The sequence below is a fragment of the Schistocerca gregaria genome, chromosome 5 (genome assembly GCF_023897955.1).
Source record: "Schistocerca gregaria isolate iqSchGreg1 chromosome 5, iqSchGreg1.2, whole genome shotgun sequence".
Lineage (NCBI taxonomy): Eukaryota > Metazoa > Arthropoda > Insecta > Orthoptera > Acrididae > Schistocerca > Schistocerca gregaria.
Window position 1 is genome coordinate 14,048,015 of NC_064924.1, and position 14,388 is coordinate 14,062,402.

The 14,388-nt window shown below is 39.3% G+C and overlaps 1 protein-coding gene across 1 annotated transcript in view; it reads left to right on the top strand.

Annotated features, from left to right (window-relative positions):
- Nucleotides 1-14,388, top strand: part of LOC126272460 (UDP-glucosyltransferase 2-like) — a 214,202-nt gene that overhangs the window by 7,033 nt on the left and 192,781 nt on the right. Inside the window, exon 2 of the mRNA XM_049975339.1 lies at nt 5,019-5,297. Coding sequence (XP_049831296.1) covers nt 5,019-5,297 — 279 coding nt within the window. The remainder of the gene's footprint in view (nt 1-5,018; nt 5,298-14,388) is intronic.

Genomic DNA, 14,388 nt, shown 5'->3' on the forward strand with positions numbered 1-14,388 from the left:
ATTTGCCCAACATAAAATGTCTGGTAGGTAGCAGATCAAGTTTTAAATCTAGCTTAAAATCATCTCTTTTGGACAACTCCTTCTATTCCATGGATTAGTTTCTGTTTCAAAACTGGTAAAAAAATTGATCAGTCCTATGTAGTTGATCCTTATTGGCTTTAATTTCAATTCTATTTGCTTTAATTTTGCCACTAGTAGGCAAGGAATAATAAATTGTAAAGTTATTTATTTATATAGATTATTAAGGACAAATTTTTTTACACTTCTCAACCATTATCATTCACACCTAATACCATACCTAATTTTCTCTTTCTGTACATTATTCCCCTAACTGCAACTGCCACTAAGTTTTCTGCAAATGAAGCATCCTTGCATACATTTTTTCTTTTGCAGCTAAATGAAATTCTTTGTATGCTTTGTGTCTTTTTTGTAAATTTTTATTATCTTTACATTGTGTTTTCTACATTCTTCATCTGACTTTCTTATTCCTGGATCACCACATGCTAGTCTTCCTCCTAGCTCAGTAAAAGGCTCACAGAACTAATACCCTGATAGATGCATGTCTGACATCGGTAAATTATTTACAACCTATTTGACTAAACCATCACAACGTGTTTCACTTTTCCAAAAGGTGTGTGGAAGATTATTCAAAGTTCTGAACAATTACACAATTCCTTTTGGATTGTTGATGACAAGATAACTATATTTAATTTGTCAACATTAGAGTTTTCGAACTTTTTTATTGCAATAATTTTTGTTTCTGGCTTATCTTATCCTTGAACTACCGATTACCTATCAATTACTTGACAGACATCTCGGTTTTTATGTATATTTCTTTATTAAACCTTCACCAATTGTTTCTTCCTTAGTTTGTAGTGAATAATCTAATTTTTCCCCCCATTGCCAGACAGAGTTATCAACAATTTCTTTTATCATATTTTTATATTTACTTCCTCTATTCCATTTTATTTTATTTGGATTATTACCAGAATATAATGTTCCCAAATGGATTATATATCTGCATAATTTAATAAATCAGAACCAGGAAATAGTGTATTCATGTCTTTTGTGGTTATTCATCTTTTAGTTAAAAGATTCATTAATCCATCTGTAGCGTCATATGTCCCATCGACAATAGTTAATTAATCACCATCAAATTTTACTTGTAAGTTACCACTGAATTTAAAACTAGTGGGTCTCAATCCAAAAACATTTTCACAATGGTTATATATTTTAGCATTCTTTCACTTACAATTTTTTTTAGTTTCATCCTTTTTTTCTCTATTCTCCATACTTACTTAATAAATCTTGAGTTTGATTCACTTAAATCATAGTTACGCTGTGGAATTTCATATTGTTTGGTTGCTGTTATATCATTAAATTCTTCTAACTAATAGTGAGAAAAAGGAACCATTTGTTTTTCAAGTTCTCTATTTTCTTCACTCACTTTTAAGGCATTATCACCAAATCCTAGAATTAACTGTTTTACTAATTCATTGCAATGGTAACTGGTTGATTTTCTTTTGTATATTTTTCGTGATGTGATCATTCTCTTTTTCCCATTTTTAAACTTTTTTGTAATTGTTCTTTTACTCTTCTGTTTTCTATAGCTTTTCTAACAACTTATGGATCGTATTTGACAGACATTTATCAGAAATGGAAAAAAAACATTAACTAAACATCCTGGCAGATTAGAATTGTGTGCCACACTGATACTAGAACTCGTTGCAGAGTGAAATTTTATTGTATTAAAAAAAAATTTTTTTTTGAATTATGAAATTCTGTAGTCAATTTCTGAACTTATCTTCATTCTGTTTTGTAATCAAGTCTCTCATAAAAAATCTAAAGTGATCTTTCAAATATTACACACACATTTCTTTTAAAATCATCGAACTTATGATAAATATGGTTTAAATTTGTGTAATCTTGTTTGCAAATATTCAAAAAATTAAGAGTAGCTCTGACTAATTGTTTTGGTATTTCTGAGTATGTTTGACCTAAATAAAACTTTTCTTTTATGTCTTCCTGTAGTAAAATACACTATTGGCCATTAACATTGCTACACCAAGAAGAAATGCAGATGGTAAAAGGGTATTCATTGGACAAATATATTATACTAGAACTGACATGTGACTATATTTTCACGCGATTTTGGTGCATAGATCCTGAGAAATCAGTACCCAGAACAACCACCTCTGGCTGTAATAACGGCCTTGGTACTCCGGGGCAATGAGTCAAACAGAGTTTTGATGGTGTGTACAGGTACAGCTGCCCATGCAGCTTTAAAACGATTCCACAGTTCATCCAGAGTAGTGACGTGCTTTTGTGACGAGCCAGTTGATCGGCCACCATTGACCACACGTTTTCAATTGGTGAGAGATCTGGAGAATGTGTTGTGTTGGCAGAAGAGCCAACACCGTGTTACGAATGGAGGCCGAAATGCACGCGTTTTAGATCACGCAGGTTGGCGTGAGGAGGGAAGAACTATACTGACGTGAGGTCTGGAAAAGGACAAGGAATTAGAATTCAGAAAGCGGACGTAATTAGTTTGATACTTAACTTTAATCCATTAATGAGGAACGTCGCTCTTGACGGTACGTGATTCACTATATTATCTGTTCAGAATAGTAACTGAATATGGCGCCTTGCTAGGTCGTAGCAAATGACGTAGCTGAAGGCTATGCTAAACTGTCGTCTCTGCAAATGAGAGCGTATGTAGTCAGTGAAACATCGCTAGGAAAGTCGGCTGTACAACTGGGGCGAGTGCTAGGGAGTGTCTCTAGACCTGACGTGTGGTGGCGCTCGGTCTGCAATCACTGATAGTGGAGACACGCGGGTCCGACCTACACTAACGAACCACGGCCGATTTAAAGGCTAACACCTAGCAAGTGTGGTGTCTGGCGGTGACACCACAGAATGTGCTGTCCAGGGCAGCAGTCTAACATTTTTCTGTATCCAGAAAGGCCCGTACAGGATCTGCAACATGCGATCGGGCATTATTCAGCTGAAATATAGGGTTTCGCAAGGATCGAATGAAGCGTAGAGCCACGGGTAGTAACAAATCTGAAATGTAACGTCCACTGTTCAAAGTGCTGTCAATACGAACAAGAAGTGACCGAGACCTGTAACCAGTGGCACCCTACACCATCACGCCGGGTAATAAGCCAGTATGTTGATGACGAATACACCGCGACTTCGCCAAACACGGATGCGACCACCATGATGGTGTAGACAGAACCTGGATTCATCCGAAAAAATGACGTTTTGCCATTTCTGCACGCAGGTTCGCCCTTCAGTACACCATCGTAGGCGCTCCTGTCTGTGATGCAGCGTCAAGGGTAGCTGTACCCATTGTCTCCGAGCTCATAGTCCATGCTGCTGCAAACGCACTCGTACTGTTCGTGCAGATGGTTGTTGTCTTGGAAACGTCCCCATCTGTTGATTCAGGGAAAGAGACGTGGCTGCACGATCTGTTACAGCCACGTGGATACGATGCCTGTCATCTCGACTGCTAATGATACGAGACCGTTGGGATCCAGCACGGCGTTCCGTATTACCCTCCTGAACCCACCGATTCCATATTCTGCTAACAGTCATTCGATCTCGACCAAGGCGAGCAGCAATGTTGCGATACGATAAAGCGCAATCGCGATAAGCTATAATCCGACCGTTATCGAAGTCGGAAACGTGATGGTACAAATTTATTCTCCTTACACGATGCATCACAACATCGTTTCACCAGGCAACGCTGGTCAACCGCTGTTTGTGTGTGAGAAAAGCGGTTGGAGACTTTCCACGCGTCAGCACGTTGTACGTGTCGCCACCGGGGCTAACTTTATGTGACTGCTCTGAAAAGCTAATAATTTGCATACCACAGCATCTTATTCCTGTTGGTTAAATTTCGCGTCTGTAGCACGTCATATTTGTGGTGTAATAATGTTAATGGCCGCTAGTGTATTCTCTAACTACATCTTTTCTTTTCAAGAACTAAATCATCAAATACTGCTACTGAATTACCTTCACATTCTTCCAGTGGTATAATTTCATCATTATTTTCATAGAAGTATCAATTTTTTGTTACACTTATCTTCAATTCTTTCACATCTTTTTACAAATTCTCGATATTTTGGTTGATCTAAAGGTTTTGGATAAACGTACAAATGATTAATTTTCTTCCAGTTCAACCATCCAGGTGCTAGAACATAATTAGCTGTTATTAATGTTGTTTTTCCTTTGATTGTGGTAGGAAGGGCGAATGGTCTACTTCGGTTTATTGGAAGAATTTCTTAAAAGTGTGGTTCATGTGAAAATGAAACTGCATATAGGACGCTAGTGCGACCTATTCTTGAGTACTGATGGAGTATTTTGCACCATACACAGATTGGACTAAAGGAAGACATCGCATCATTTGAAAGGTGGGGTGCTAGTTTGGTTACTGGACGGTTTAAACGACACATAAGTGTTATGGACGCGCTTGGCGAACTCAATGCTCTTTTCGAGGAACGCTATTGAGAAAATTTAGGAATACGTCATTTGAAGCTGACTGCAGAACGTTTCTACTGCTGCCATTTAACCAAGAAAACGTGAGAAATTATCTGCTGGTGGAATGGGAAAGGAAATGATAGTAATGGTAAAGAGAACCCTCTGCCAAGCACAGAACAGTGGCTTGTGGAGAACATATGTAGATGTAGATTTCCGTCCTGGAGCATACAATGGATTTAAACTCAGAGAGATGCTCTCTTTTGTGACATGTGATATTTTTCTATATGTCTCACACATTTAAAACTATCGCCTTTTGATGTCACAGAGATACATACGAATAACTTTGTATACAAACGTTCAGTTCTCTGCAGCAAGCAGCAGCAAGATGGAGGAAGCGAGAGTAAGCAGTCTGCTCAATGCGTCAGAGTCTTGTTGTGCGCTAAAAGGAACTTGCAAATAGTGTATGTGTGCTTAGTACCGATAAAACTTGCTTACAGTCGGGCGGCTGGTACTACAGGCGCCGCCAGTTGTTACAGATGTTGCTGGCTCCTCTCAACCCCACCTTACTGCGCCTGGCGCTGGTCCTGCTACTGTGGCCTGTGGGCGCGCCGGTGGAGGGCGCGCGCATCTTAGTGGCTCTGCCGCTACGCGCAGTCAGCCACTTCCGGCTGCTGCAGCCGCTGTTGCGCACGCTGGCCGCCAGGGGTCACCAGCTCACCGTCATCTCACATTTCCCTCAGCAGCCGCCGCCACCTAATTACACCGACATCAGCCTCAATCGCGGCGACTACCAAGGCCACGTTCCACCGCCTTTCGTAAGTTCTCTGCACACGAGTCGCATGAAAAGTAAGCCATGGCGCGTACGTCACAGCATGTGCCACTATAGGTCTTACAGTACAGATTTCTGGCGGGAAGCTGATCATCCAGAACATTATGACCGCAGACCAACCATTAATATGAATCCTTACTGACGACAGTAGCGTTACCTGGTGAGGAACAACTACTAGTCAGACACACATGCAATAAATGTAGTATGCGTAAGTGTGCCTGTGTCTAGAATGAGACTGACTGAGGGCAGATGGCCTGGAGGCTTTGCAGGAGCATTTCAGAAACTACAACACTTGTCGTGTGTTCGAGAAGAGCTGTGGTGAGTATCATCAACACATGGTGAAAGCAAAGTGAAACTATGTATAGACGTCGCACGGTTGGGCAACCACCTCTCGTTACAGATGTTGGACGTCTTAGGCTGGTCAGACTGGTAAAACAGGAGACCCATTTAACTGTGGCGGAACGAATATCAGAATTTAATGCACTACTGGGTACAAGTGTGTCTAAACACAGAGTGTACTGAAAACTCCTGTTATCTGTTCCAAAGGTGGACATTCTGGCTGTTAGGTAGGTGGTCATAATTTTCCAGCTGATCATTGTATTTCAGCCAAATTTAATAATTCATGACTACATTTCAACGCATGCAAGATATCGGTAGCATATAACAAACGCCTTTAGCGGGTACCTTGTCAATTGCATATTGATTTCTTGTGGGCCCTGCATGGAGCCGAGCATTCGCGATGTATGGGAGGCAGGCAGACTACGGTGACTTCAAAATTTCGTTGTGTGGACCGTCTTTGTCGTTGACATACTCTCTCTAGCATGGTGGCCTGCTAGACTGCCCCACTTTGCACAGATCGGGCAAAATGACGTGACACTAGTACAAAACCGCTTTCTGTCGTGAGTAGTAGACGATTCCATACTGAGGCTAACTCAGTTGACTCTGGCCTACTGACCTGAAGACTTCGAGTATTCTCGTTACTCTCTCTTTACTACAAAGCATGCCATTGCAGCCTTAGTGCACTGTAGAGTCAGGGAAAGTTCTTCACAATCAGACACGTATGATTGTATGCAATGCCATTAAATTTTTGTCGGAAGAGACAGACCAGGAAGACGAAATGTCATTAAAAATATTGTCATGGAGAGTCACAGGAACCACTAGTTACTCCAGTCACCCATAAACACAGTAAAGAGAAAGGGTGAAAATGTAGCTAATTGTATGAGTGTAAGCCGAGGCTTCATTCCTTCAGAAAGATGAAGGAGAAGGAAAATTTAATTTTTATATAATAGTCCTGAAGAACGTATTACAGGACTTCGCAACTTCGACATGACACATGTTTTTTATTTTACACTGTCAGTGCTGTAATAAGTGATATTGTCTGCTATACTAAATTTTTACCCCTTTTTTGTGAGATTTGCTTCTGGTAGTGCCTGGCCGATCTTGTCATCCTTTGGTTGATCCTTTCTTTATGCGCGTATTTCTTTTTCAGAGCTCTTAGCTAGAAACTATATTGTATCAACTTCTCATGGCACTGACATTACACATTAATACTATTGTACGTGCACCTGCTAGCTGTAACTTAAAAGTTAGGACACATGTGCATTCATGCATAAGTTTCAGCTGTTGAACCACACTTCCCCTAACCTGCAGTGGGCCCCAAAACTACCGTATTATTTCCCTCCCCCCTTCTACCACATAAGAATCTCGCTGTATGCACTGCTACAGTGCTAAGTAATATGATGCAGTTACCAAAAACACTGGACATTATCGACTTTGAGGTTTCCCACAAGCAGTTAAGAACAAAATGTTTCAGTCTATTCAGCCAAATTGTCCCTAACAAAATTATATAGCTGTGGAGACGAAATATGCTGTGGTATCATCACTTTTGATTCCCCCCCCCCCCCCCCCCCCCCCCAGGAACCATAGACCTACCCGTTGGTGGGGAGGCTTGCATGCCTCAGCGATACAGATAGCTGTACCGTAGGTGCAACCACAACAGAGGGGTATCTGTTGAGAGGCCAGACAAACGTATGGATCTTGAAGAGGGGCAGCAGCCTTTTCAGTAGTTGTAGGGGCAACAGTCTGGATGATTGACTGATCTGGACTTGTAACATTAACCAAAACGGGCTTGCTGTGATGGTACTGCAAACGTCTGCAATCAAGGGAAACTACAGCCGTAATTTTTCCTGAGGGCATGCAGCTTTACTGTATGGATAAATGATGATGGCGTCCTCTTGGGTAAAATATCCTGGAGATAAAATAGTCCCTCATTCGGATCTCCAGGCAGAGACTACTCAAGAGGACGTCGTTATCAGGAGAAAGAAAACTGGCATTCTACGGATCGGTTCATGGAATGTCAGATCCTTTAATCAGGCAGGTAAGTTAGAAAATTTAAAAAGGGAAATGGATAGGTTAAAGTTAGATATAGTGGGAATTAGCGAAGTTCGGTGTCAGGAGGAACAAGACTTTTGGACAGGTGAATACAGGGTTATAAATACAAAATCAAATAGGAGTAATGCAGGAGTAGGTTTAAAAATGAATAAAAAAATAGGAGATCGGGTAAGCTACTACAAACAACATAGTGAACGCATTATTGTGGCAAAGATAGACACAAAACCCACGTCTACAACTGTAGTACAAGTTTATATGCCAACTAGCTCTGCAGATGAAGAAATTGAAGAAATGTATGATGAGATAAAAGAAATTATTCATATACTGAAGGGAGATGAAAATCTGATGGTCATGGGTGACTGGAATTCAATAGCAGGAAAAGGAAGAGAAGGAAACGTAGTACGTGAATATGGATTGTGAGAGAGAAATGAAAGAGGAAGCCGCCTGGTAGAATTTTGCACAGAGCACAACTTAATCATAGCTAACACTTGGTTCAAGAATCATAAAAGGAGGTTATATACATGGAAGAAGTCTAACAGGTTTCAGATAGATTATTTAATGGTAAAACAGAGATTTAGGAACCAGGTTTTAAACTGTAAGACATTTTCAGGGGCAGATGTGGACTCCCACCACAATCTATTGTTTATGAACTGTAGATTAAAAATAAAGAAACTGCAAAAAATGAGGGAATTTGAGGAGATGGGACCTGGATAAACTGAAAGAACCATAGGTTGTAGAAGTTTCAGGAAGAGGATGAAGGAAAAGTTGACAAGAATGGGGGAAATAAATACAGTAGAAGAAGAATGGGTAGCTTTGAGGGATTAAGTGGTGAAGGCAGCAGAGGGTCTAGTAAGTAAAAGACGAGGGCTAGTAGAAATCCTTGGGTGACAGAAGAAATATTGAATTTAAAAGCAGGCATGGCTAGAGGACAAATGTAAGGATGTAGAGGCATATCTCAATAAGGGAAAGATAGATACTGCCTACAGGAAAATTAAAGAGACCTTTGGAGAAGAGAGAACCACTTGTATGAATATCAAAGACTCAGATGGAAACCCAGTTCTAAGCAAAGAAGGGAAAGCAGAAAGGTGGAAGGAGTATATAGAGGTACTATACAAGGGTGATGTTCTATTGGACAATATTACGGACATGGAAGAGAATGTAGATGAAGATGAAACGGGAGATATGACACTGCGTGACGAATTTGATAGAGCACTGAAAGACCTAAGCCGAAACAAGGCTCCCGGTAGTAGACAACATTCCATTGGAACTACTGACAGCCTTGGGAGAGCCAGTCCTGATAAAACTCTATAATCTGGTGAGCAAAATGTATGAGACAGGTGAAATACCCTCAGACTTTAAGATGAATATAATATTTCCAATCCCAAAGAAAGCAGGTGTTGACAGATGTGAAAATTACCAAACTATCAGTTTAATAAGTCACGGCTGCAAAATACTAACACAAATTCTGTACAGACGAATGGAAAAACTAGTAGAAGGCGACCTTGGGGAAGATCAGTTTGGATTCCGTAAAAATATGGTAACACGTGAGGCAATACTGACCCTACGACTTATCTTAGAAGCTAGATTAAGAAAAGGCAAACCTATGTTTCTAGCATTTTTAGACTTGAAGGAAGCTTTTGGCAATGTTGATTGAATACTCTCTTTCACATTCTAAAGGTGGTAGGGGTCAAATACAGGGAGCGAAAGGCTGTTTACAATTTCTACAGAAACCAGATGGCAGTTACAAGAGTCGAGGGACACGAAAGAAATGCAGTGGTTGGGAAGGGAGTGAGACAAGGTTGTCACCTCTCCCCGATGCTATTCAATCTGTATATTGAGCAAGCAATAAAGGAAACAAAAGAAACATTCGGAGTAGGTATTAAAATCCATGGAGAAGAAATAAAAACTTTAAGGTTCACCGATGACATTGTAATTCTGTCAGAGACTGCAAAGGATTTGGAAGAGCAGTTGAACGGAATGGACAGTGTCTTGAAGGGAGGATATAAGATGAACATCAACAAAAGCAAAACGAGGATAATGGAATGTAGTCGAATTAAGTTGGGCGATGCTGAGGGAATTAGATTAGGAAATGAGACACCTAAAGTCGTAAAGGTGTTTTGGTATTTGGGGAGCAAAGATACTGATGATGGTCGAAGTAGAGACGATATAAAATGTAGACTGGCAATCGCAAGAAAAGCGTTTCTGAAAAAGAAAGATTTGTTAACATCGAGTATAGCTTTAAGTGTCCGGAAGTCGTTTCTCAAAGTATTTGTATGGTGTATAGCCATGTATGGAAGTGAAACATGGACGATAAATAGTTTATACAAGAAGAGAATAGAAGCTTTTGAAATGTGGTGCTACAGAAGAATGCTGAAGATTAGATGGGTAGATCACGTAAGTAATGAGGAAGTACTGAATAGGATTTTGGAGAAGACGAGTTTGTGGCACAACTTTACAAGAAGAATGCATCGGTTGGTAGGACATATTCTGAGGCATCAAGGGATCACCAGTTTAGTATTGGAGGGTAGCATGGAGGGTAAAAATCGTAGAGGGAGACCAAGAGATGAATACACTAAACAGATTCAGAAGGATGTAGGCTTCAGTACGTATTGGGAGATGAAGAAGCTTGCACAGGACAGAGTAGCATGGAGAGCTGCATCAAACCAGTCTCAGGACTGAAGACCACAACAACAACAACAACATATAAATATATATTTGCCTATTGGATATAATTTCAAGGATGTATTGACTGTGATAAAGTCTTACATCAACAGTTTTACAATACTGTAGTTCATTTATTTCAGTGGAATAAAATATTTCAATAAAAAAATTAAGCATAAAGCTTTCATGCCTCGTAAATCTTAGATTTTCGCTACAGGAAGTTTTTGAAATTTTCATTAAAATTCGATATTTATATTATCTAATACAAATGAAATTTCACAAATATTGTACCATAATTTAAAAATAGATTTTCTCATGTCCCATCAGGAAAGAAAGCTTTTACACATAGCAGATCAGAATCTAATACAAAAATGGGAATCATCTTATATGGAAATCACAAATAATTTACATAACAACACATATCAGTTATGTTATTATTTTATTTCATTATGTATTACTAGATCCTCATTTGGAATTCATGAGCCATATTTGTTGGAGTTTGATTATTGTTCTTAAATCTTCTGTTAATTGTGAATGAAAGAAAGCTTATACAAAAGTAGAGGAAATTTGACTTCCAAGGGAACATACGCTACTCAAAATTCTCATTTGGCTGTTCACTTTTGAATGTCGCATTTATACTCGAAATGTAAGGTTCTTTTATTTGGTGTTTCCCATCATTGTTGCAAATTGTAATTTATCAAAAATACACTTTTTCATACAAATAATACCTAAAAAGGAAAATTTATTTACATGATGTGTGACTCAGACAATATTACTGAAGTAAAATAAAACTAAAAATCTAACTCTAACACAGAATTTCTCTTCCTAATAGCTCTTGAGAAATTTCAATGTACATCTTTTCCAGTATTTTTGAGAACTACATCTTATTCCTCTTGAAGTCATCCTGGGAAATGAATTTCATATCCTATAAGAACAAAGGAAATTGATGGTCTCCTCGTAAGTGCTCTTTAGTTATTATCAACTAGTATGCATACTATGTTCAGAGACAAAAAAAGAGAAAAGTTATATGTTGCCCATGAAAGTGACAAGGCGGCCAAACTCTCAATAGTTTGTCTTGAAAGGAATATTATATGCTGTGATTTAATATACTGAAACATGTCCAGTGGAGCAAAGACCATTTAATGATATGGGTAAAATGTACTGGATCATATAAAAAAATTATAAACCGAAGAGTATGTTGTGGTTGACTTTACATAAATACGTCTCTTTCTAAAGCCTAACAAATCTCACATTCAACATTTGCCTAACGACCATTAGCCTACCTAGAGTCATGAAATAGGTTGCTTAGTTCATCTTTCCCACACACATCGAAAAAGATCTCGAAAACCCCTTCTCATGACAGTCACCAACTTCCCTGTCCATTCAAATATCTCTCTGGATGCCCAATTCTGGCATCTACACTACTTTTCTTAATAATGCTGTAACAGGTATCAATGTCCTCTTTTATATCTCTGGAGATATGAATGACAACAAGCATGAGTGCCATTCAGGACTCCCAAACAAGCTTCACTTCCAGTCAGCTACTTCCTCCAATCTCTATTCTTTATTTTTTTTTTATAACTAACCTTGCCCCCCACAAAACTAGCTGCTATACTCATTACTCTAGTTGACATTTTACCGCTAGTGTGCATGAAATTCCATTCTATTGCTACTCCTTTATCTTTTAACACACAGTGAATGTCCCAAGTCCATCTCCTCATCATGTACCTAATAAGATGATGTCACCAATCTAGGTTTCCTTCACCAAACTGAAATCTTACACATATTCTGACACCAATGCCTCATTCACGAGTGAAATCATTTTTATGCATTGGTCCTTGAGTTCTACCACACATATGAGTGCTATCCACAAAGTACATTACGTTTTGGAATTAAAAATAAATAAAATATTGGAAATATTTTTTTATTATATACAGACGAAAGCCACACTTAAACACTACTTTTCTACATAGTTGCCATTAAAATTAAGGCACTTATCGTAGCGATGGACGAGCTTGGAAATTCCTTCGTTGTAAAATTCAGCCGCCTGCGCCTTCAACCATGTGGTTACCTCTTCTTGAAGCTGAGCGTCGTCATCAAAACGCTGCATAGCCAACCACTTCTTCATTGCTGGCAATAAGTGGAAGTCGCTCGGTGCCAGGTCGGGACTGTACGGCGGATGAGGAAACAACTCCCACTTAAAAGATTCGAGAACTTCACGAGTGGCATTTGCTGTGTGGGCCCTGGCATTGTCATGAATCAGCAAGATCTTTGAGCCCAACTTTCCCCTGCGCTCCTTTTGTTTTGATCTTCTGGGGTTGTGCAGAGTTTGGCAATACCTTTGAGAGTTTATTGTAGTGCCTCTTTCCAGGAAATCCACAAAAATCACACCTTTTCTTTCCCGAAAGACAGTCGCCATCACCTTCCTTTCCGACATTGTCTGCATGCATTTCTTGGGGGTTTGGGGGAATTTGTGTGCCCCCACTGCATTGACTGCAATTTTGTCTCGCAGTTCACATGCTTAACCCATGTTTCGTCACCAGTAACGATGCAATCGAGTAATGAGTCCCCATCTTTCTCGTAAGCACCCAAAAACGTTAACGCTGCAGCCATTCACTGATTTTTGTGAATCTCTGTAAAGATTTTTGATATCCATTTTGCACAAAACTTGTGGTAACCAAGCTTTACGGTAATGATTTCGTGCAACAAACTTCGTGAAATTTGTGGATAACTCATAGAGAGTTCCGTTATTGTGAAATACGGACCGCAGCATCGACTTTTTCGACAAGTTCGGCAGTCACTATGCTGGGTCTTCCACTTCGCTCTTCGTCGTGAGCGTTATTTCGGCCATTATTAAATTTTATGTCTCATTGACGCACTCCACCTTCAGTGATTATGTTGTCCCCATACACTTCACAAAGCTGCCGATAGATTTGTATCGGTGTACAGTTTTTCTCAGTCAGAAATCTTATTACAGCACACACTTCACACTTCGCGGCATTTTCAATTAACGCTGACATATCAAACTCTCACAGTAACTCAACGGAGTACATCATGAACCTCTCACTAGCACGGTAGGATGCCGACTGAGCGGCGGAATGCCATCACACCAAGATGGCCGCGCTAACACCGCCCCTAACGGACACAAACGAAAACGTAATGTACTTTGTGGAGAGCCTCGTATTTAAAGTAGTCCAAGGCGCCGCCAACACAGTTGTAGCTATCAGATATAGATCGATGTGCATCATGACAAAAACAACAAACGCGAATAATTGTACCTGGTGACTAGGGGCATGGAAGGTCACATTAACACATCTCAAAAATGATGGTTGTAATGTTTGAGACCTGTGATCTCAATAGTTTAATTATCTCTGAAAGTAGGGAGTAAAACACATTAAATAAAAAAAAGGTTATGTAAGGAAATGTTAAGAGAAATGCGATAAACACATTCCTGGAGCTGGAAATCGGAATCACTATGCACATTTCCAGGTAACCGCCAGTCTTTATTTTTTAAACAGGTAAATAAATGTCTGATCTTAAGGTGTACTAAAGTTTTCCTTTTTCTTCTTTTTTCCTGTTTTCCCCAGAATATCAGAAAATCACAACAAAAGGCATCAACAGAGTCATTGAATAAGACTAGGCGTTTCTTCGTAAATCTTCATCACATTTTCATTATTTTCCGCGTACTTTCATTATTTTGCGAATATTTTCACTGTTTTTCGAAACTGTTTTCTAATGACAGCTGTTTTGGCTTCCATTTCGTCAAATTTTCTACCACTTCCCATGATATTTACCTGAAATTTCATGAGTTTCTCATTTTCTTGGAAAGTGAGTCAAAAAGTTCCAGCAGCTTGTTTAGTCAGTTGCTGCACTCCCCAAGCTGGGCAAGAGGTGTCAGACAAAAAAATTATACGTAGTTCCAAAAATATAGTTCAGATATTAGACTACAAAAATACTAAAAATGCCATTATAGAACATTAAGATTAGGAAGATAAAATTAAGTAATTTACAGAGGTCACAGATTA